This window comes from Cucurbita pepo, chromosome 2 (genome assembly GCF_057944985.1).
Source record: "Cucurbita pepo subsp. pepo isolate OVF chromosome 2, ASM5794498v1, whole genome shotgun sequence".
NCBI lineage: Eukaryota > Viridiplantae > Streptophyta > Magnoliopsida > Cucurbitales > Cucurbitaceae > Cucurbita > Cucurbita pepo.
Window position 1 is genome coordinate 15624193 of NC_141799.1, and position 21747 is coordinate 15645939.

General features: G+C 37.8%; 5 protein-coding genes and 1 pseudogene across 5 annotated transcripts; 4 read left to right on the forward strand and 2 right to left on the reverse strand.

Annotated features, from left to right (window-relative positions):
- The first annotated feature begins 1066 nt into the window (after positions 1 to 1066).
- Positions 1067 to 3124, forward strand: LOC111788994 (palmitoyl-monogalactosyldiacylglycerol delta-7 desaturase, chloroplastic). The gene is made up of 4 exons (XM_023669603.2): positions 1067 to 1413; positions 1507 to 1872; positions 2591 to 2697; positions 2786 to 3124. The coding sequence occupies exons 1-4, from the start codon at positions 1114 to 1116 to the stop codon at positions 2994 to 2996; spliced, it is 984 nt and encodes a 327-aa protein (XP_023525371.2). The 5' UTR covers positions 1067 to 1113; the 3' UTR covers positions 2997 to 3124.
- Positions 3125 to 5293: 2169 nt separating this feature from the next.
- On the forward strand, positions 5294 to 7037 carry LOC111788833 (palmitoyl-monogalactosyldiacylglycerol delta-7 desaturase, chloroplastic). The gene is made up of 5 exons (XM_023669366.2): positions 5294 to 6009; positions 6085 to 6225; positions 6308 to 6448; positions 6536 to 6642; positions 6716 to 7037. The coding sequence occupies exons 1-5, from the start codon at positions 5464 to 5466 to the stop codon at positions 6918 to 6920; spliced, it is 1140 nt and encodes a 379-aa protein (XP_023525134.2). The 5' UTR covers positions 5294 to 5463; the 3' UTR covers positions 6921 to 7037.
- A 3647-nt stretch (positions 7038 to 10684) lies between these two features.
- Positions 10685 to 12496, forward strand: HP6 (histidine phosphotransfer protein 6). The gene is made up of 5 exons (XM_023665768.2): positions 10685 to 10872; positions 11401 to 11531; positions 11666 to 11809; positions 12017 to 12089; positions 12202 to 12496. The coding sequence occupies exons 1-5, from the start codon at positions 10804 to 10806 to the stop codon at positions 12256 to 12258; spliced, it is 474 nt and encodes a 157-aa protein (XP_023521536.1). The 5' UTR covers positions 10685 to 10803; the 3' UTR covers positions 12259 to 12496.
- Positions 12497 to 14837: 2341 nt separating this feature from the next.
- On the forward strand, positions 14838 to 15881 carry LOC111787707 (protein LURP-one-related 5). The gene is made up of 2 exons (XM_023667738.2): positions 14838 to 15249; positions 15377 to 15881. The coding sequence occupies exons 1-2, from the start codon at positions 14992 to 14994 to the stop codon at positions 15764 to 15766; spliced, it is 648 nt and encodes a 215-aa protein (XP_023523506.1). The 5' UTR covers positions 14838 to 14991; the 3' UTR covers positions 15767 to 15881.
- Positions 15882 to 16139: 258 nt separating this feature from the next.
- LOC111788509 (glucan endo-1,3-beta-glucosidase 14-like) lies at positions 16140 to 17631 on the reverse strand (annotated as a pseudogene).
- Positions 17319 to 20285, reverse strand: LOC111789369 (uncharacterized). Its single transcript, XM_023670121.2, has 2 exons — positions 20016 to 20285; positions 17319 to 18498 (listed from the first exon to the last, which is right to left on the reverse strand). Exons 1-2 carry the CDS (start codon positions 20142 to 20144, stop codon positions 17653 to 17655), a joined length of 975 nt encoding a protein of 324 aa, XP_023525889.2. The 5' UTR covers positions 20145 to 20285; the 3' UTR covers positions 17319 to 17652.
- Positions 20286 to 21747: the final 1462 nt, after the last annotated feature.

The following is a 21747-nucleotide window of genomic DNA, read 5'->3' on the forward strand; positions in this document are numbered from 1 at the left end:
GGCAAAGGGCTGACAAAGGGGAGGACAGGTGGTGTCAGCTGCTGTCGAACCCATCGGTGGCCGACTCTACTTATCAAGTTGAGTCCTTTCTAAGCTGTTGGATGTTGTTTAATATGAGCCATTCATTCTAGGTTAGTATTTATTAGGGGTGTACGTGAATTAGATAATCCGACCATTCAAACTAACCAACTCAAATTCATTAGAAATGTACGTGTACGTCGATAGTTTCGACACAAACATGAGAGCTTGATTAATAGTTTAAAAAATTTAAATTATTTAAAACGATGAATGTTTACTCGATAATTTAAAATTTTTATGATTATAACTTTGTAGAAATATTCATAAATATCGACATTTCATCAATATTTTCATCGAGATTCGAACCTCTCGAGAATTATGAACATTATAAGTAGGGTCCTTTATGGCTTAGAGAAGGTCCTACGTGGGTTTATGACCTTACCGGTTAGTTTGGAGTAAAAGGTCAAATCCTGTGCCAACTACACGCCGTAAATGCTAAGATATCACCTCCCCATTTTTTCTAGCATAATTCTATTTATTTAATATTTTTTTATTTTTAATTTTGTTTTAATAAATCGGGTAAGTTTTATGCGAGATTTATCAACTTGAACATAATTCAATTGGTAGAATCATTTACTGACATCTAGCGAGAGATTTGAATCTTCCACTTTGACACCGGAATAAGAATTAAATATATAAATGAACTGAAACCACATTCAAACGAGAGCAATCATTAAGATAAGATGGTTGAGAAAGTCTTAAAAGAATTAAAGTTACTATCTATATCAATAAAATTTACATTTTTTCGGTAGCTAAATTATAAGAACTTTAGAATTAAGCATGTTTAACCTGGAGCAATTTACGTTAAATTTTGAGGACAAAACATGCTAGGAAACGTAGTGATGTCGTAGGAAAAGATCGGTGTCATTAGGTGTCAAATTTCAAATCCTAAATCGTGATATGAATCTTAGACATAAAACGTTAGGTCGATCTACAAATAAAAAAAAAAAAAAAAATTAAACTTGAGAAAGCAGCAGAAATGAGAGGCTAACTATTTGTGAGGCAAGTTTGGGTATAAATATAGGAACTAAGCTGATGAGAAACACAAAGAAGGTGGCGCTTTCAATGGTGAAGTCCAAACCTTCTCTTCTAAACAGAAAATGGACAATTTTAGACAGACGTTCGGCTGGTGGTGTTTTGTTCTTGCATTTCCTCTCTCTCTTGGCTCCATTTCACTGCAATTGGCCAGCCTTTTGGGTTGCCTTTGCACTCTATTTTATTACAGGGCTTTTCGGAGTAACGCTATCGTACCATAGAAATCTTGCACACAAAAGTTTCAAGCTTCCCAAATGGCTCGAGTACTTGTTTGCATATCTTGGAGTCCAGGCCTTCCAGGTTTGTTGTGATTATCGTGTCATGCATTAAAAACATTAAAAGGGTTAACAAACGAGGTTATAGTGATTTGAAGTTTACTAAATTTTACTACAGGGTGATCCAATTGACTGGGTTAGTACACATAGATATCATCATCAATTCGTTGATACAAACCGAGATCCACATAGTCCTTTAGATGGGTTTTGGTTTAGTCATTTAGCTTGGATGTTTGACGCGTATACTTTGACGAAAAAAGTTTGCCCAAAAAACGTTCAAGATTTCGAGGAAAGAAGTACGAAACGAAAGCGTTTTAGAAATGTTTTAGTGGGATATGTGAAGTATGGAAGACCAAACAATGTGGAGGATTTGCAAAAGCAAGGCTTTTATAGGTTTCTTCGAAAGACATACATTCTCCATCCCACAGCTCTTGCAATTGTCCTCTATGCAACTGGAGGCCTTCCCTTTGTTGTTTGGGGAATGGTAACTATTCTTTTTTTTTCTATTTTTTTTTTTATGTTCACATGATTTCTTCTTCTTTGCTGTGATTATTTGTAAGAATATAATAACAAATTAGTTGGAGATGGGACGAAACATTTCTTATAAATGTGTGGAAACTTCTCTCTAACATACGCGTTTTAAAACCGTGAGGCTGACGGCAATACATAACGGGCCAAAGCGGATAATATCTGCTAGCGGTGGATTTGGACTATTACAAATGGTATCAGAGCCAGACACCGTGCGGTGTGTCAGCGAAGACGTTGTATCTCCAAGGGGGTGGATTGTGAGATCCCACATTTGTTGGAGAGGGGAGTGAAATATTCCTTATAAGGGTGTGAAAACCTCTCCCTAACACGCGTTTTAAATTCGTGAGGCTGATGGTAATACGTAATGAGCCAAAGTGGACAATATCTACTAACGGTAGGTTTGGGCGGTTACAAATGGTGTTAAAGCCAAACACTGGAAAGTGTATTGGCAAGAATGCGTGGCCCCAAGAGGGTGGATTGTGAAATCTCACATTGGTTGGAGAGGAGAATGAAACATTTTTTACGAGGACGTGGAAACCTCTCCATTATGAGATTGACGATGATACGTAACGAGCCAAAGTAGAGTAGTGATGGAGTTGAATTGTTATATTTGTTTTGTTGAAAAGAGATGGTAAGAAAATTGATGAGTGTTAATGGTGAATGGGATGTGGCAGGGAGTGAGGCTTGTTTGGGTGCTGCACATTACTTTCTTCGTAAATTCTGCCTGCCACATATGGGGCTACCGACTGTGGGACACAAATGATTTGTCGAAGAACAATTGGTACACTCACTTTCTCTGTTCTTCACTACTTACTGCTTCAAATTCAATTGGTTTATAGATATGTTTAAAAGATTGTAAATGTTGGCAGGGTGATAGGGTTGCTTGCCTTCGGGGAGGGTTGGCACAACAACCACCATGCTTTTGAATATTCAGCTCGACATGGCTATGAATGGTGGGAGTTTGACTTGACATGGTGCGTTATTTTGTTCCTTCAAGCCCTTGGATTGGCAACTAATGTGAAGTTACCCTCCGCACGCCATCAGCAAAAGTTAGCCCTAAACCCTAAAACAAGTCGATGATTTCTAGACACTTGTTTCATGCCTTCTAACATGTTAGGTATTATTCCTCCAATGATTGTAGTATCAAGTATTTTTTTGTCGAGGCCCGTACGATGGGTTATTAGCTCAATGGTAGAGCACGCCTCTAATTATTCCGTTGTTGTACTTGGGCTGTGAGGGCTCTCTAATCAAAAGAACTCGATGATTTCTTAGAGACTTGTTTTGATGCATTGATTGGATTAAACATAGTTTGCAAGTTTGATAATATTGTTAAAGTTATGTTATACCAAATTTCCTCAAATTCGAGTGAGTTTGAACGATGTGTAACATCCAAGTAAAATAAAAATACATGAATGAACTGATACCATATTCAAAGGAGAACAATCCTAAGGATAAGATGACTACGAAAAACATACAAGAATTGAAAGTTAATATCTATACTAACAATGTGCACGTTCCTTTTCGGTGCCACAATTATAAGAATTTCATGGTTAAACATGTTTTACTTTGAGTAATTCTATATTGGATGACCTCTTAGTAATTTTCTTTAAATACACGTGAGTGAGGATAAAACATGCTGGAAGAATCTGCGTTGGTCTATTGGGATTGTCTATACTCTTAATAAGCGATGAGTAGGTAACATGTCCACAGGTGTCGAGATCATCAGGTGCCCAAATCCTGACATGAATCCTAGACATAAGGTCGTTGCATTATGTCCATAGACTTATCATATGTCACACCCATTATTCAAAAATTTAGAAGATGAATGGAAACTTACTCTAAACTATAATTTAACCTAATCTTACTATATAATACAAATTAATTGGAGATAATTGATTTGAAATTATGGTACCCAAATTAAATGTCAAAAGTAGGGCAACTATTAGGTGCAATAATGTGTTCTTAGGAAAGCGAAGCTTTTGCGGCCTTATAGAGCTATTGCTAATATCACATCATGTGGGTACCATGCTTTCAATCTTTGCATGTGACGCCCTCCGTTTCGGGGTAGGACTCATTTCAATTTAATCACGTACCATCACTAGAATTCTATTCAACTAATTTAAACTGCGATCGTGATGGATTCAAGTCAACTCTATTAAACATCATGAGTGAAGACTATGCATACAAACCAACACGTGCATCACCTCTGACATGGTTAAATTACCCACTCCTTACTTCTAAGAGTGAAAACTACCCCACAAATTAACCTCAACATCGAAAATGAGTGTGCACCTTATTAGTATGTGTAAACTCTCCATTCTTGTAAGTCTTTCTTAGTCATTCTATTTTCAAGATCGTTTTTGAGAAGCAAGAACGGGTGGAGAGAAGCAGGCCAGAACTCGAACCTGAGAACGGTGGGCATGGATACTTGGAACCAACAATTGGTAAGCAGCGGAGGGTTGAGGCGTCGGAAACAAGCGGCGGAGGAAGATCACAAAACTCAGAAAATGATTAAGAGGAGTGAGGAATGGTTGATGGTTAGATAAGCTTTGTAACGTAAAATGGATGAGTGTTATCATATTCAAGATATGGATACTCCTAATATGGGTAGTTTAACCACTTCCCTTTTTATTTTATTTATATGGAAAGTTTAACCATTTGGCCTATATATTTAAGATACTATGCATATGCTTAACAACTTCCCTTATATTTTCAAGTTTTACTTAATTAGATTCTCCCTATATTGTCGGCTTTTGTTCATTGCATATCTTCCTGGCCTCACTAGGATGTGTCTAGTGTTTACTAGTGAGAGATTCTTGGTTTCCCTCTCCATCCAAGATCTCACAATTGGCTTGAGTTGTTACAAATGGTATAGAGCTAGATGTGAGGTCTCACAGTCAGCTTGAGCCTTTACAAATGGTATCAGAACTAGACACTCGGCGGTGGCCCAACGAGGATGGATTGTGAGATCACACATCTATTTGAGAGGAGAACGAAACACTCTTATAAAGATGTAGAATAGGAGAACTGTTTGGCTGACATTTAACGAACTATATTTATTAATGGGGGAGAGTTTAAGAGGTTTATAAGGAAGCATAGAGTAGACTACATAGTTGAAAACAACTAAAAAATGATACTCAATTGGACATAGAATGTTGTAAATGGTATGAACATGTGGTATCTCTCCTACCGCAACAAAAAGCAACATTTTGACTTCTCAGAATTAGAATAGACGTGTTTCATGTTCAAAACCACAAGGTGTATGAAACTTGCCCTAAGAGAGACAGACGTAAAAGAACAAAGAAGTTTTCCTGAAAAATGAAATAGTTTCCTTTTTAGTGTTTAATAATTTTAGGAAAATAAAAGGGCAAAACAAAAACAGGGGTTTTGTCATCTTTAAGAGATCGCAATATCTGGGTCAAATTTCTATCATCAAATTCCCCTCAAATCCTTCACAAAGTGATCGTTTTTTCTCTTCTAACTAATTAAATTGCCCCCAACAGTCTGCCAATTCAGAGTCGGCGGTTCTTGTATTGTTCTTTCTCCTATGGCTCTTCTCAATTCTCGGTTCTCCGATTCCAAATTCCACCGCTTTCCATCCCTCCGCCAAGCAATTCACCATCCCCGGTTGATGGCCGTCAGTTTCCGATCGGTTTCTGGCGACCCATTAGGGTTAAACTTAGTGGGTCGTTGCAATTTCAGATCCTTGAGGCTGAATTCATCGTGTAGGATCCAAAACAGAGCAACTCCACCGCTGACAGAGGCATTTGAACCAGGGTCGCCGCCGCCTACTGGGAAGAGGATTTTGTTATCGGATGTGGTGGTGAGGCGGCCGAGGGAGGTGTTTTCGGGCCGGAAATGGACTCTTCATGACATCGGAACCGCCGGAGTGGTGGCGGCGGCTCATTTACTCGCTCTTTTGGCTCCATTTCAGTTCAATTGGGCTGCATTTTGGGTCGCACTTTCTTTGTACATTGTCACAGGTCTTTTCGGAATTACCCTTTCGTTTCATCGGAATCTTTCTCATCGCAGCTTCAAACTTCCAAAATTGCTAGAATACTCCTTCGCTTATTGCGGAGTTCAAGCACTTCAGGTTCAAATCAAATCCTATTATTTCCTCAAATTTGAAAATCTACTCTGTTCTGACTCTGTTTTTGTATCTGTTTAGGGGAATCCAATGAATTGGGTCAGCACCCATAGATATCACCATCAATTTTGTGATTCCGAAAGAGACCCACATAGCCCAATCGAAGGCTTTTGGTTTAGCCACATGAGTTGGTTGTTTGATATCAAAACTATGACTGAGAGAGTGAGAAATTTTACTCTGTTCTTGGCTGAAATTTTACCCCTAATTATTGGATTCTAACTTTTAAATTGGTTTTTTTTTTCAGTGTGGAGGGCAAAACAACATTGGGGATTTGCAAAAACAGCCATTTTATAGGTTTATTGAAAGAACTTATCTTCTTCATCCGATTGCTCTTGGTGCTCTGCTCTACGCAATGGGTGGATTTCCATTCATTGTTTGGGGAATGGTAAGATGAATTCTTCTTTTTCTTTCACATGCACTGATTTTGGGTAAATAATGAATCAAAGACTTGTGTTTTTGTTCTTGATTACAGGGTGTGAGATTAGTTTGGGTGTACCATATTACCTGGCTGGTGAATTCAGCTTGCCATGTATGGGGAAATCAGGCTTGGAAAACAGGGGATTTGTCTAGAAACAATTGGTAAATTTGGCCCTTTTATATGACGATTTCAACTGATCCGACCAAATGTTAATGGATATGTTTGTTGGTGAAGGTGGGTGGCGCTGTTTGCATTTGGAGAAGGGTGGCACAACAACCACCACGCATTTGAGTTCTCGGCGCGACATGGGCTAGAGTGGTGGCAACTCGACATGACATGGTACGTTGTCCGGCTTCTTCAAGCTCTCGGTTTGGCCACAGATGTGAAGATACCAACGCAACTTCAGAAGCAAAACTTTGCTACTGTCAACGCCACATGACTTTGTACCAACTTCTATTACCCAAATCTTAGATCCAAAAGCTGTATGCTTTCTCGTTCCGATAGTTAAAATGTAACAACTCGAATTTCTTAATGAAAATTCCATACTTTTAATGCATATTGAACACTACAAGAAGTAAGACATGGTAGAGAATTCGCATAGCTCTTCAAGAATATGTCTCACTTTTATTGAAAAGTTCTCAAAATGCCTTTTGGTTCTCTACTACAAGTGTGCCCCTTTCATCTGTGTTTTGGACACCAAAGTGTCAAGCTCCCATTGAAATACACAGTGCTCGCACCTCTTACCAACATGTTGCTTTCTTGGATATCTCTCAAGCGTTAACTAGCTAGGCTTGGACTGAGTTTAGGCTCCAAAATGTAATACCGAGATCTCAGTTTGAGAGGGGAACGAAACATTCTTTCTTCATAAGGGTGTGAAAACTTCTATAATAGCTGACCCGTTTTAGAAAGCTTGAGGGGATGCCCAAAGAAGACAATATCTGCTAATAGGACTTGGGCCGTTACAAATGGTATCAGAGTCAGACGCTGTGCAGTGTGACAGCAAGGACGCTGAGCCCCAAGGGGAGTGAACACCGAATGAGTGTCAACAAGGACGCTGGGCTGCGAAGGGGGTGGATTGTGAGATCCCAATTACAAATGGTGGATTGCAAAAACTTCTCCATAGCAAGACAGACGCGTTTTAGAAAGTTTGAGGGGAAGCCCAAAGAAGACAATATCTGCTAACAGGGTTTGGACCATTACAAATGGTATCAGAGCCGGACACTGAGAAATGTGCCAGTAAGGACACTTAGCTCCAAAGGAAGTGGACAACGAATGAGTGTCAACAAGAACGCTGGGCTCCAAAGGGAGTCGATTGTGAGATCCCAGTTGGAGAGGGGAACGGAACATTATGTATAAGGGGGTGGAAACCTCTCTCTAGCAGATGCATTTTAAAAACTTTGAAAGGAAGTCCAGCAAAAAAAAAAGTCCAAAGAGGACAATATCGACTAGCAGTGAGCTTGTACCTACCGTTACAAAAGTAAGTATTATCCTACGACACATCATAATCACATGATTATTCAATTTCAGCAAGCCTACACATAAAAACTTGAATAGATAATGATTTAAGAATGTTGAGCAACGAGTCAAAAACTGGTTTGGGAAAGAGTGAGAGACAAAGGCAGCCGTGATGAATGAGCTAAGCTAATGGCTTTTGAAGATGAAAAAAAGCCACAAACTAAAGCAAAACAAGAGATAAAAGCCACGAAATTCAACCACTTCAAAAGGGCTGTCTTGTTTTTTTTGTGTTGCAGGAATTTTGGAAAAGAACAAACTCGTACCCCCGACATTTGGAATTTCGAAGCTAACGAGGAAAGAAGAGTTAAGGAACTAACAAAACAATGGCAATACAATGATGTCCTTAAAAAGGACAATCAAAAGAATGGTCTGCCTTGTGTGTAGTCTCCACTGTAGAAGTGCACGGGACACACAAAGCATGGTTTAAAGGAAACTGTTTCCTTCTTTTCAATACCCCTTACTCTTTAATGGTCAATATCATTAACTACTAAGTAATATTATAACTATTCCGTTACACAAGTTGCTCAATTGTTATACATAGTAAAGCTATATAGGGCAAATGATCAACGACTATGTACAATATCGGTGGGTAACTGTAAATATGTCTCTTGTATTTTCTCTCATCTATTGTTTGTGTTCATCTAGATCGAATTCTTTGCGTTCGTTCTAAAAATAATATTGTTAGTAGAGAAAAGGTAGGGTTAATTAAATGGTTGGGTGACGACTTAGATATGTAAGAAGCATGCATTAGGGTAGCGAGGAAGTCGAGGTAATTATTAAGAAATGAAACATGCTTCAAGAACAAGGGTTAATTAATTATTTCTTTACCCATAATCCCAGTTATGCTCTCTTTGCTGCACACTTTTTAATAACTTTTAAGTAATTCATTCCAAAAAGTGCTTCGTTTTCTTTTGTAACTTTAACGTTTTGGCATACATAATTTAAACCATCATTTGTTTCTTAGATACATTCAAACATGTTCTTTTAATATTTTTGATCGAATCATTATCACCTTTCTTGTAATTCATGCTCTTTCGTACACAAAACCCCCCATCTTTCTTATCTTCTCAATAAATTATGATTTTATATCATTTTTTTATAATTTATTTTGAGGACGGGGTATGTAACAACCGCTAACAAATATTGTCCGCTTTGACTCGTTATGTATTATTGTGTTGGAGATGTTTCCACAACCTTCTAAGAAATGTTTTGCCTCGTTATGTATCGTCGTGTTTATTAAGGAAATGTTTCATTCCTATCTCCAACTGAGGTGGATCTCAATCCACCCCTTTGGGGACCCAACATCCTCGCTGTCACAGCGCCCAGTGTCTGGCTCTGATACCATTTTTAACGGTCTAAACCCACCACTAGCAACTATTGTCTGCTTTGACTCCTTACGTATCACTGCCAGCCTCACATTTTTAAAACGCATTTACTGGGGAGAAGTTTCCACACCCTTATAAGAAATGTTTCATTTCCCTCCCCAATTGATGTGGGATCTCAATCCACCCCTTTGAGGACCCAACATCCTCGCTGGCACAGCGCCCAGTGTCTGGCTCTGATACCATTTTTAACCGCCTAAGCCCACCGCTAATAGATATTGTCTGCTTTGACTCGTTATGTATTGTTGTTAGTCTCACGATTTAAAAACGTGTCTACTGGGAGAGAGGTTTCCACACCCTTGTAAGGAATGTTTCGTTCCCTCTCCAACTGATGCCGGATTAGGGATCTCACAAGATGACTAAGGAAAATGCTTAAAAGAATTGATAGTGTTATTGTCTACACAACAAGGTGCATCTTCCTCTTCAGTAGCTTAATCATAAGAACTTCAAAGTTAAGCGATCAACACGTGTTGTGACCCGTGTTGCTGTATACCGATAAAAGCTTGAAACATAATGAAGAAAGGAAATGAATGGTGTTATTATTATTGTATCAACCTGTTATTCAGTGAGAGTGTTAAATGAAGTGCCCATCATCAGCACTTGAAAACTGGGAAATGAATTCCCCTTTTATAATCATTTATTTACTTTCCCCACCATTTACACTCTTATCACCACCTCCATAACCCCTTATTTATGGGTCGCTCAAAACCCTAAACTCCCAAACTCCTACGCCCCTCCCATAAACAACCAAATTCCATTTTCCCATTATATAAAATATATTATTTAAAAAAGAGTTGCCAACCAAAAAGTTCTGTGCTTTAACACTGTAACCCCTTGAGACCATGAGTTTTGCAGCTCCAAAACAAAACAAAAAAAAAAAACCCCATCTTTTCTTTCTGAAATGGCGAGTGTCAACCTGACAGGCAACCGGTTGCAGATGTCTGTCGGGTGGGAGTCACTGAGTTAATTCCCTCCGCCGCTTCCTTCTGACAGCACGCGAGCTTACTGGCTACTGGCGGAGCTGGTCACCCTCCATCCATTCCCACACCACCCTCTTCTCTTACATTTGTCTACTTGATACCCCACATTCTTACCTCGAACAAGTCCCAAACCAGCACGCCTTGAGTCCTCCATAAATTGTGTCCGATTTAGGAAGTGAAGTCCACTCTCCAACGCGTGGAGGGAGGTGATTGGGTTGTGTAGTTCACGGTGTGGGTTGGCGTGTGGGAGATGGGGTTGGATCATTCCGGGGCAGTGCCTTTAAATACTGGAGTGGGATGTCAATTCGGTGAAGGGTAACCCCAAAAGCCAAAAGCTTTCAGTTTTTTTTTGTCGAAGGTTTAAGGACAGTGATTCATAGCTGATTTGTTTGTTTGAGGATTTTGGATTTGTCGATCAGCCGCCAAAACGGGTCTGCCTCTGTGGATGCTTGGCTTCAGCGCCGACAGGTTGCGAGCCGACATGAACCGCTTACTCGCCCTACTCTTCCACCAAGTAAATTTCATATACTCTCTCTTTTATTTTTCACTTTTTCATTTGGTGCCTTTACATTGCGATTGTTCTTCCATAAGGGTTCGAGGGTTTTGCTTCAATTGCGATTGTTCTTCCATAAGGATTCAAGGGTTTTGCTTCAATTGCGATTGTTCTTCCATAAGGATTCAAGGGTTTTGCTTCAATTGCGATTGTTCTTCAATAAGGGTTCAAGGGTTTTGCTTCAATTGCGATTGTTCTTCAATAAGGGTTCAAGGGTTTTGCTTCAATTACTCAAAAAAAATGAAATTTTTTTGTGTAATAATGATTTTTCTAACGAGGGTTTAATGTGTTTCTTCAAATTTTAAAGACATAAGCGCTCGTAACTTTGCTTTGGGCCTCTCCAGAAGGCCTAGTACCACTAAGGATAGTATTCCTTAATTATAAACTCATGATCATTCCCTAAATTAGCGGATGTGGGAGTTTCATCGTTTGAAAAATCTTGCTCATATTAAACGTTCTTCATCACTAAATTCAATTTTTGTAATGTAGGGAGTATTAGACGAACAATTCTTGCAGCTACAACAGCTTCAAGATGAAAGCTCACCAAATTTCGTATCGGAAGTAGTGAACATTTACTTTCAAGAATCGGAGCGGCTGTTGAAAAACCTAAGAGCGTTGTTGTAAGTCTTTGTTTTGTAGTTCTCATGCACAGACACACAAAGAATAAGAATAAGAATAAGAATAAGAATAAGAATAAGAATAAGAATAAGAAATGTTGTTGATGGGCGTTAGGGTTTTTGTTTGGATTGGACAGAATTGAGAGAGAGCTGAGTGATTACAAGAAAATGGGAAACCATTTGAATCAGCTGATGGGGAGCAGCTCAAGCATTGGAGCTAACAGAGTCAGAAATGTTTGCATTGCATTTCGAGCCAATTCTGAACAAAGCAACCGTGCTGGGTAATTATTTAATCAAAACCCCCCATTGTTATCCTTTTTATCTTCTTTTTTGAAAAAGATTTTCAAAGCGGAATCATTTAGGAGTTGATCATGTGTTTATAAGTAAGGAATACATATTCATTGATACGAGGCCTTTTGGAGAAACCATGAACACTTATGTTCAAAGTGGACAATATCAAATTAATAAACATTTGTTTTGATTGGCAGGTGTTTGAGAGCATTGGAAGTACTTGAACACGAGTATTGTTATTTAAAGAGCAAACTTCACGAGCTGTTTCAGGTGAGTTGAAGATAGGGAAAGATGAAAGTTGTTGTATAAAAATTGTTACAGAAAAAAGGCAGCTTTTTTTTTTTTTATTTTATTTAGCTTTTGTAATTTGCATGTGATGCAGATAGAGCAGCAAAGAGTGTTGGGCGCAGGAGTTAGGTACCCAATGCAACAGAATTGAACCCAGAAACTCAAAAAGAAGAAGAAGAAGAAGAAGAAGAAGAATCAGTGATCTTATTCAGAAAAAGAACAAAGGAATGGCTCATTGGAAAACCCTACTTTTTCTCTTCTTCACCTCAAACATCTTTTCTTTTCTTTTCTTTTCTTTTTGTAGAGTTATAATTCTTTCTTCCTTTTCTTTTCTTGGTTTTCAATCCACTTTTATCCTGTTGTAATGTTACATTCAAACTAATCATATCCTCACCAACTTTCCCCGACCCTTCAACCATAGCTGACAGATATTGATTGCTTTAGCTCTTTACATATGATCGTCTCACTGTTTTAAAATGTGTCTACTAAAGAGCTAGAGGTTTCCACACCCAGAATGCCTTGTTTCCCTCTCCAACCAACGAGGGATCTCATAATCTACTCTTCTTCAGGCCAGCGTCATCGCTGGTACATCACTTAGTGTCTAGTACTGATACCATTTGTAACGAGTTAAAGTTGACAATATCTACTACAGATAGATTGAGAATTGTTTGGGAGTGTAATAGATGGAGTATGATATGGACAAATAGAGCGAGTAATGATCGAAAATAGGTCAGCTCTATTAGGGTCTCATTATGAACATGAGATTAAAGGGTTTAGAAATGATCAAGACAAGAAGCATAAGGGATTGGGAGTTGTAGCCATTGAAGCATTGATTTGAGGTCAAAACATGTGGTGGAAGAAGAAACCCTCGAATCAAACACTCAACTCATCAATACTAAACTTTAATTACTCATACATTCACATTAGGGTTTCCAAAACAGTAACAACAATTGTAGTTTTGAATTTAGTTTCGATTCTCGGTTTAGTTCATCGTTAGCTTAACACAAAATAGCTTTTTCAAACAAGGAAATTTATCTAAAATGATATTATTCTTACTTATGTACTTAAATTATTCTCCATCTTTTAATTTGATGTCGAATCATATCACGTCTCGAAAAGAAAATTAAGCTAATTATGACACAATAAATAGTTAAAAAGACGGATAAACACGACATCAACATCTTTGTTACTAATATGGACAGCAAATAAATATATAGAAGTATAATTTAAAGTTTCCATATATTAACAAAAATGAAATATTAAATGGATACAATTTTAAATAAATTTATAATGTAATAAAAAGAAATTAGAGTTATATGATGGAAGGGAATAAAGTTTAAAAGGGCATAAAATAGGGTCAACTTAGGGTTAGAAAATAAATAAATGAAGATTAGGGGTTTGTGGCTCAAAATAAATATTTTATTTTGTCTCCAAAATTCCACCATAAAGGCATTGCTTTCAAGCTTGTACGTACGTGGCCTTCTACTGTCCTCCATTAATGTCCCTAAACTACCCTAACTTGGAACATTTTATTATAATTCGAAATATTAATTACACGAATATATTTCCTCATCATCATGTAATTAAAATATTGCTCAAATATAAACAATTAAACATTCTAGAAACATTCATACAAATTATTTCACACTTTAATCCATAATAATTTTTTTTTTTATTTTTTATTTTTATCAAAGGTGATTTAGTTGAATTATAAATTTATTTAAATGATGTTAAAATGAAAAATTTATGAATTAAATTGAGTTACGAATTTCCTCTCAGCAGAACTTTAATATTATATATATTATTTTTTATAATACAATCATGTAATGTGTAGTTATTTTATTTTTATTTAATTAAATAGTTAAGAAATTATTAGAAAGTGACGTGTCCCCATGAAACCCAAAACGCCAAAAAAAAGCATATAATAATTTGTTCATGTGTCCACGCATGGTGTGACTTAATAAATATCCCCTATTTCTTCATATCCATCACGTTTACATTATTATCTTATCAACTCAACCAATTAATATTCCATCTACTATGTTTTTTTTTTTTAATAAAGATAAATATGCCATAATATCTTCCAAATCTTATTCATTTTTTATATATATATATAATCACTTTTTCATTTAATCTCTGTCGGCATAATGTAATTTTCAATAAATAATTTAAATTTTTTATTAAATAAAATATAACTTAATATCGAAAAAAATCAGATCTAAATAATTTCACTTTTTAAACTTTATCCAAATTCAATTCTTTTTTTCTTGAAAGTACATCCAAGTCACAAGGAATAATGAGCCTTAATAACTTGTCGATAGGAAAGAAGAAACCTAGACTTTTGAGGTTATGGCACGGAGTTCTACTCGACCCTCTTCGAGCTTGTCTTTGATACTCGTGTTGTTTGGTTCTCTCGAACTTTGTGTATACCTCACACTCTTGGTGAGTTAGATATGCATCATTTTCCTCATTGAGAATGTCCCTTTATTTGTTTTGATGTATGGGTTCACAACCTACTTTCTCTAAATCGAATTTATAGTATGACTCTAATATTATTAACAAAGTAGATCTCGGTCTCTCGAATATGATTCTCAATTCTACTTGATAAAAATAAATTTTAAAAGAAAAAAAAACAATATTATTACAAGACCAAAAATAAAATACCAACACTTGAAACGCGCCAAAGTTTAACCTCCGCGTTCAAGTTTCAAACCAGACCCACCACTATCACTCGCCCATTTCTTCTCGAGTTCTCTTTGCTGAGCCGTCCCGCCGACCCTTCAACCTCTGTCCCTTTCTCTTTCTCCTCCACTTATTCGCATTCTATCTTCTTTATAAGAGGACAGAGCTTCCCATTTCTCTGTATCAACAAAAACCCACTAAAATGAAGGTTTCTTCCATTGATGACTCTAAGTTTTTCCATAAAGGTGTCGGCATCGCCTCCTCCACCGCCACCACCACTACCACCCATCTCACTGTCATGAAAACCTCTCTCTTCTTCGCCGGAGATGGATTTACCGTTTACGATTGCTATGGTAGACTCGTCTTTCGAGTCGATTCATACGGCCCTGATTCTCGTTACAAAGATGAGCTCGTTCTAATGGACCCTCATGGACGATGCCTCTTCACCCTCCGCCGCAAGGTAATGCCTCATTTCTGTTTACTTTTTGTTGAATTCAAATGGGTTTTGGGTAATTTTGGATTTGGGTTCTTGTTTTTCGAGTTTTGTGTTATGGGGTTTTTACTCTGTTTTTTTTCTACGAAAACAGAGGCCGAGTTTGCATCAACGGTGGGAAGGGTATCTCCATGAGAGAATCAACGGTCAAAGACCGATCTTTGGAGTGCGGCGGTCGTCGGTCATAGGAAGGTCGAGTGTCACGGTGGAGATGTACAGAAATTCCAGCGAGGAGTATCAAATCGAGGGGTCTTTTGGGCAACGTTTATGCAAAATTTTGAACGCGAAGAAAGAGACAGTGGCTGAGATTAAGAGGAAAGTTGATGCTTCCACCAACGTGTTGCTTGGAAAAGATGTTTTTTCTCTCTGTGTGAAGCCTGGTTTTAATGGAGCTTTTGCCATGGCCTTGGTGCTTGTTCTTGATCGGATCAACGGTGATGATGGACTTTATTCTAGCAGCGAACCAAATCGAACCCTTAATTGATTTTGAGTCCTTTTTTTTTTTCTTTTTGCTTGAAGGGGTTGTTTGTTTGTTTGTATAGACTTCTTTTTTGTTTTGAAATTTGATAAAAAAAAATAAATTCAAAATGATTCCCTCACATGAAACATAAAACTAAAACGACCACCAGAAACAGTATCAGAGAGTGGAATGGAATTGTTACATTGCTGAAATGTTGTGTTGAAAAAAAAAAAAGAAAAAAAATGAATGAGTTAGTCAAAGAATTAAAGATGTTTTGGTGTTGTTGGAGCTTTCTTCTATGATGCAAGAACGAGCATCAGAAGAGCAGCGGTGGGTGTGAGAAGCATCGAGTATGAGCCTCCAAATCCAAGTTTCTGGACAGAAGAAGACACAGAAATTAGGTAAGCTTAAAGGGCATAGAAATGAGTTGAAATGGAAAATGTTACCTTGAAAGAGAGAAGAGATGAGGGTGGTGCAGAGGAAGGTTTTTTAGCATGAGCTCTCGTGACTTTGTTTTGGGTTTTCCCAAAATACCTCGTACTAATAGAGATGTATTTCTTGCTTATAAACTCGTGATCATTCTCTAAATTAGTCAATGTGGGACTCGCTCCCAACAATCCTCAACAGTCGATATCATATGCAATATCATATGCAATGCTGGCATCAGGCTTGGGCTTTGAGTTCTCGTTGAAGAGAGCAAAAACGTAAGGCTTGACAACAGTTTTGGGTTGGTAAGGAGTTCCCTTCATCTTCATCAACTTCTTACGTAGATTTTTATTGTATGTCCTTGCATTTTCCAACGTCGCACCGGCTTCATTCTCGTCCCCATGAGAAGCCCAACCAGTCATGGAAACGATGACTGGCATGTTGGGGAAGCCGACGTTGTGGAGAGCAGCATAAGCGGCATCGACTCGAGCGTCGAACGTTTTGGGGTCGAAAATGCCGTTGTTGTTGTTGTTGAAGAGTACATAGTTGATGTCAATATGCTGAGGGTCATTGTTGTAAGCAAGGAATGGGTATGCATTAATGAAAAAAGGAGAGGCAATGAGGGAGAAGAAAGAGGGTTCATAAATGCCACAACATCTTCCTTGAAACTGCCGGAGGAAGGAGGAAATGAGTAGCCATTTTGTTTGTGGGGAGGCAAAAGGAGAAAGAAAAAGAGTTCCTTTTGTAGCTAATGGGTATTGAAAAACTAACTTGGTTGGCCAAAAAATAGGAGCACAACATCGTTTGAATGATGCAATCCTTTCCTTCTCTCAGATTCCTTAGCCTTTGTCTAAACATGATTCAAATTTTGATGAGATGGAAGAAGATTCGTTATTCCTATGGCATAGTATAGATTCTTCGTTTTCTTTTCATCTCTTATTTTTCTTGGAAAGATTTCCACTTTCTCTGTCATTTCTTTAAAGAGTGTAAAAACCTATCCCTAATAGACGTGTTTTAAAGTCATGAGGCTGATGGCGATACATAACGGGTCAGAGTGGACAATATCTACTAGTGGCGGTGGAGTTTGGCTATTACAGAATGAAAGTCATTATTGGATCATTGAGAAAGAAGAGAGCAAAAACAGCAGCAGTAAGAAACAGAAGAACATGTTTCACCCGAAGTTAAATTAGAAGGTTGATTAACAGTAACATTCTACAGTCAAAAGAAGTTCAGTAAGCAAAAACAACAAAAGCTGCAGATTCTAAACTCTAATTCTGACAACTAAGAGTTCTCTTTTCGGTAAATACATTCGTAAAACTAAAGCTAAGACATACTAAAGTTACTGTCATCGTGGAAGAGAGTAAGCAGTTGCTACAAAGATCTGGTGTCAAGACCGCCAAATGGTGATGGGAAGTAGGCATAAAACAGCAGTCTGCAGGCGGTTGTGGTATGCACTGCTGCATCTATTCCTCGGTCTGTCTTAGCTAAAGCTTCCCGTTTTCTTTCGCCAAGTTATTGTCTTCGATGGTTCGGTCCTCGGCGTGAGCTGCACCATTTGTTGAAACGTCGTGATTACACTTAGCTTCATTGTCTTCTGGTGCTGCTGCTTCATTCAGATCATTTTGTTTCTCTTCCTCGACGACTCCTTTCGCTTGTAGAACAACGACATTGCCAGGATCGTTGTCATCCTTGTCGGGATTGTTGTTTTCTTGGTCTGTCTCTTTTTCAGATTGGTTAACCTCAGTAGCAACAGTATGCTCATTAGGTGAGACTGTTTCTGCTACATCATTTCCTTGCTTTTCAGCTTCTTGAATGTAACCTCGACCGTCGGTTTCGCCACCATTCTTATCCGTTTCGTCTTTACCGACAAATTCAGAGTTAACATCGACCTCGGAACTTCCCTTGAGAACTTGTTTTTCACCTTCTTTCGCCTCAGGAGCCATCTCCTGGTGTTCTGTTTGACCATTTTCAGCTTCACCAACATATGCACCCGCCTTGTCATTCCCCTCTGCATCTTTCATTTCAACTTCTTCAGGAACTTTAGGAACTGCATCAGCTTCCTCCTTCATGTCTTTCTTCGAACCGGAGGATTTTCGGCTCCGTTTCTTCGCAGGCTCCTCTTTAGGCGGAGTTTCCTTAACCTTCTCACTAATCCTTACTGATCTTCTAGGCGCCTCACCCGTGCTCCAATCGAACTCCGATATTGCAGGACTACCAGGATGCAATTTTAGGTACTGCTCCAGCAGTTTCCTGTTACCAATTTCTTCACCAGTTGGAGCAATGAATACAATCTCACTCTTTCTTGGTGTACCTGCCCTCTTGGGTATGAACTGAAACAAGAAAAACAATTTGTTAGTCATAACATGAAAATCTTCCAAAAGGAGAAGATCCATATACGCTAAAGGTCGAGAGTTTGGCAGATTTCAGAATACAACATGCATGAGCCTAAAGTGTGAGATCCCACGTCAGTTGGAGAGAGGAACGAAACATTTCTTATAAGGGTGTGGAAGACTCTCCCTAGTGGACGCGTTTTAAAACCTTAAAGGGAAATCCGGAAGGGAAAGCTCAAAGAGGACAATATTTGCTACCGGTGGGCTTGGGCTGTTACATAACAAACATGGAAAAGATAGCAGGGATAGATGGGGGCGAGTTGAACAACTATCATTATGAGATCCCACGTCGGTTGGAAAGGGGAACAAAGCATTTCTTATAAGGGTGTGGAACCTCTCCCTAATAGACGCGTTTCAAAACCATGAGACTGACGGTAATACGTAACAGGCCAAAACGGACAATATCTACTAGTGTTGAGCTTGGACTATTACAATCAATATTCAACACGGTGGGGAAAAAACCGTGGTAGATTTCACTGTTTCGAAGAATCGAAGCTATCTCCAACAGCAAACCGTGTTACAATAGGAGTTTTGATAAAACATCAAGAACTGACAAGCTTCATAGTTCATACAATCATTTGATCACCACAGCTAATACAATAAAAGCCACAAAACTCCTCAGCATGATTCATATAACACTTCAAAACCAGCCTGAACTTAGGTTAAAAACATGTAGGCCTCAGATCAAAAGCATTGGATTCAGTTTTCTATTGCAGCCCTAAAGAGCAGACAGCTTTAGACACCATGCGCTATCATTCAAGAAGCCGAGAAAACATAACTGTGGGCTACAGCTAGCCGATATTGTCCTCTTTGGACTTTCTCTTCCGGGCTTTCTCTCGAGGTTTTTAAAACACGTATGCTAGTGAGAGATTTCTACACCCTTATAAAGAATGTTTCGTTCTCCTCTCCAACTGTAGTGGGATCTTAAGGCTAACACTCTTTTAAGTAAAACACTCCAGCAGGTCAAATGGTACATACAGTTCCTTATTTTCAATGAAACAGAAGCTCTTTCATAGATATTCATCATCTAGAACTTCATAGAAGCTCGTTTTTCACTTCAAAATCCAAAAGATTCCCCATGAGCTTACATTTCATACCCAATCTTTGAAAAAAAAAAATGAAGAACTCAGGGAAAAGAAGCACCAAAGAAACACCTAAATTTTCAACAATTCTACCCACAAAAAAAGAATCAACTGTTCAACAAGACAGCTTCCAAAAGACAAGGAATTAAGGATGTAACAGAACCCTAACCATGCAAACAAGCCCTAGAGCTAAAAACAGAGTTCTAAATCCCCCCCAAAAAAAACACGAACTTTTAACACAAAAACAGAACATTTGAGATGAAATTCACAAGAACAGACACAAAAACTGCAATATCAAGAGGATAAAAGCTTCCTTCTGGCAAAAAAAGGCATAAATTTAGAGAAAATTTGAAACTTTTAGAGAGAGAGAGAGACCAGTTTCTTCCAAGCAGGTGGGGCAGGAAGCTCCACAGAAATGACTTCATCCATGGCTGCTACTCCTTCTCTGCTCTTAGTTTGAGCTTCATCTTCCACTATCAGCATGGCTTCCTCTTTGTTCTCCATTTTTTCTCACTTTCTCTCTCTAGAAATCTGTCTAACTTCTCTCTCTTCTCTCCAGTTTTTGGTCTTGTGGCCAAAAAAGAACACATAAACCGTTGAGAGAGAGTTTCTGAAGGGTGCCTTTTTGGTGGTTAGTCCTAAAATCCCACAAGGGCTGTGCTAAACTTACCTTCACCGCAAAGGCAAAGTTCAAAATCCAAAACCCATCTGACACTTTGTCCAATCAAAAGAAGGGTGAGCTTCAAATCCTTTAATCATCACCCACGTGTCAAGATCAGAGAGGCGAGTTCAGGGATTAGGAACTGTTCTTGTGTAGGGATTCTGACTTAAAAATCCAATCTTTTTTGTTTCTCTCTCTCTCTCCAGCTTTGGATAAGAAAGAAAATCCAAAGATTCCAAAATTCCAAAATTCCATTTTTTTTGCTTTTTAAAATGGAAAGGAATTTTTGTTTTCCCGCACTTTGCTATCAGGGCTTGGAAAGGAGGAGGAGCGTGGGAAGGTCGTGGTGACGGTCTTCCAGCCACCTGTCAATCCGGACGTGAACGCATTTGGATAACGTTGCTTTTAAGGGAATTGAAATGTGACTTTCACGTCCGAATCTGACCATGTTCTGCTGTGTTCTAAACCTGTTCTTGGCTTAGGTTTCAGGTTCCATTCTTGTTCCAAGAGGATATATATATATATATATATATATTTATATATATCGAATATTTTTTTTTTATAACAATTTTTTGTTTAGTTTTTCATTTTTTTAAATCATATTAATCTCTTCCCGAATGGATTTTCATTCTTTAGTCATCCCTTAATGGGTAGAGCTTTAATATATCTACTACTGACCCTTCAACAATGTCATCATTATCTATATCAATAAGGTACATCTATCTTTTCAGTAGCAAAATCATAGGAATTTTATAATTAAGCGTGTTTTACATGAAAAAAGTTTTATGTTGCGTGAATTACTAAATTTTTTTTTTAAGATGCATGCTAGTAAAGACAAAACATATTGAAATGACTCGTGCATATAACCATGTCACTGGATATGCAATGGAATGTCAGAGACATCAGCTTTTGAATCCTAATATAGATTCTGGGCATGGATAGTTAGAGAAGTGTTTGCCACGTATATATATTTTTTATCAGCTTAGGCTTTACTAAATTCGAGATCTATGACTTGACAAAATTATTCTTAGAACATAAAATTATAAATTTAATATTATAAGATATAGTTAAAAACTTTAAAGTATAGGAAGTAAGGTCAAATTGGTAACTTCACTTTTTTAATTATTTAAAATTCTCTTTTATTTATTTTAAAGCGGTGTGGTTTATATAAATAATTTACAAGAGATTGTGCAGTCCACGCCCACTATTTTATTAATTATTATTCCATCGTGATATAACATTATAAAAGTAGCATGTTATGCACATCGTGGCATGTCATTAGCGATATTAATGGTTAACTAATACAACAATTAATGCAACATTAAAGTTTATTCAAGTGCATCTTAATTACTCGCTAATTCTTAAAAAATAATAATTATACAATTACTAACTAAAATCCGTTGACTTATATCCTACTGTTTTATACAAGTTTGAATATTGAAATTA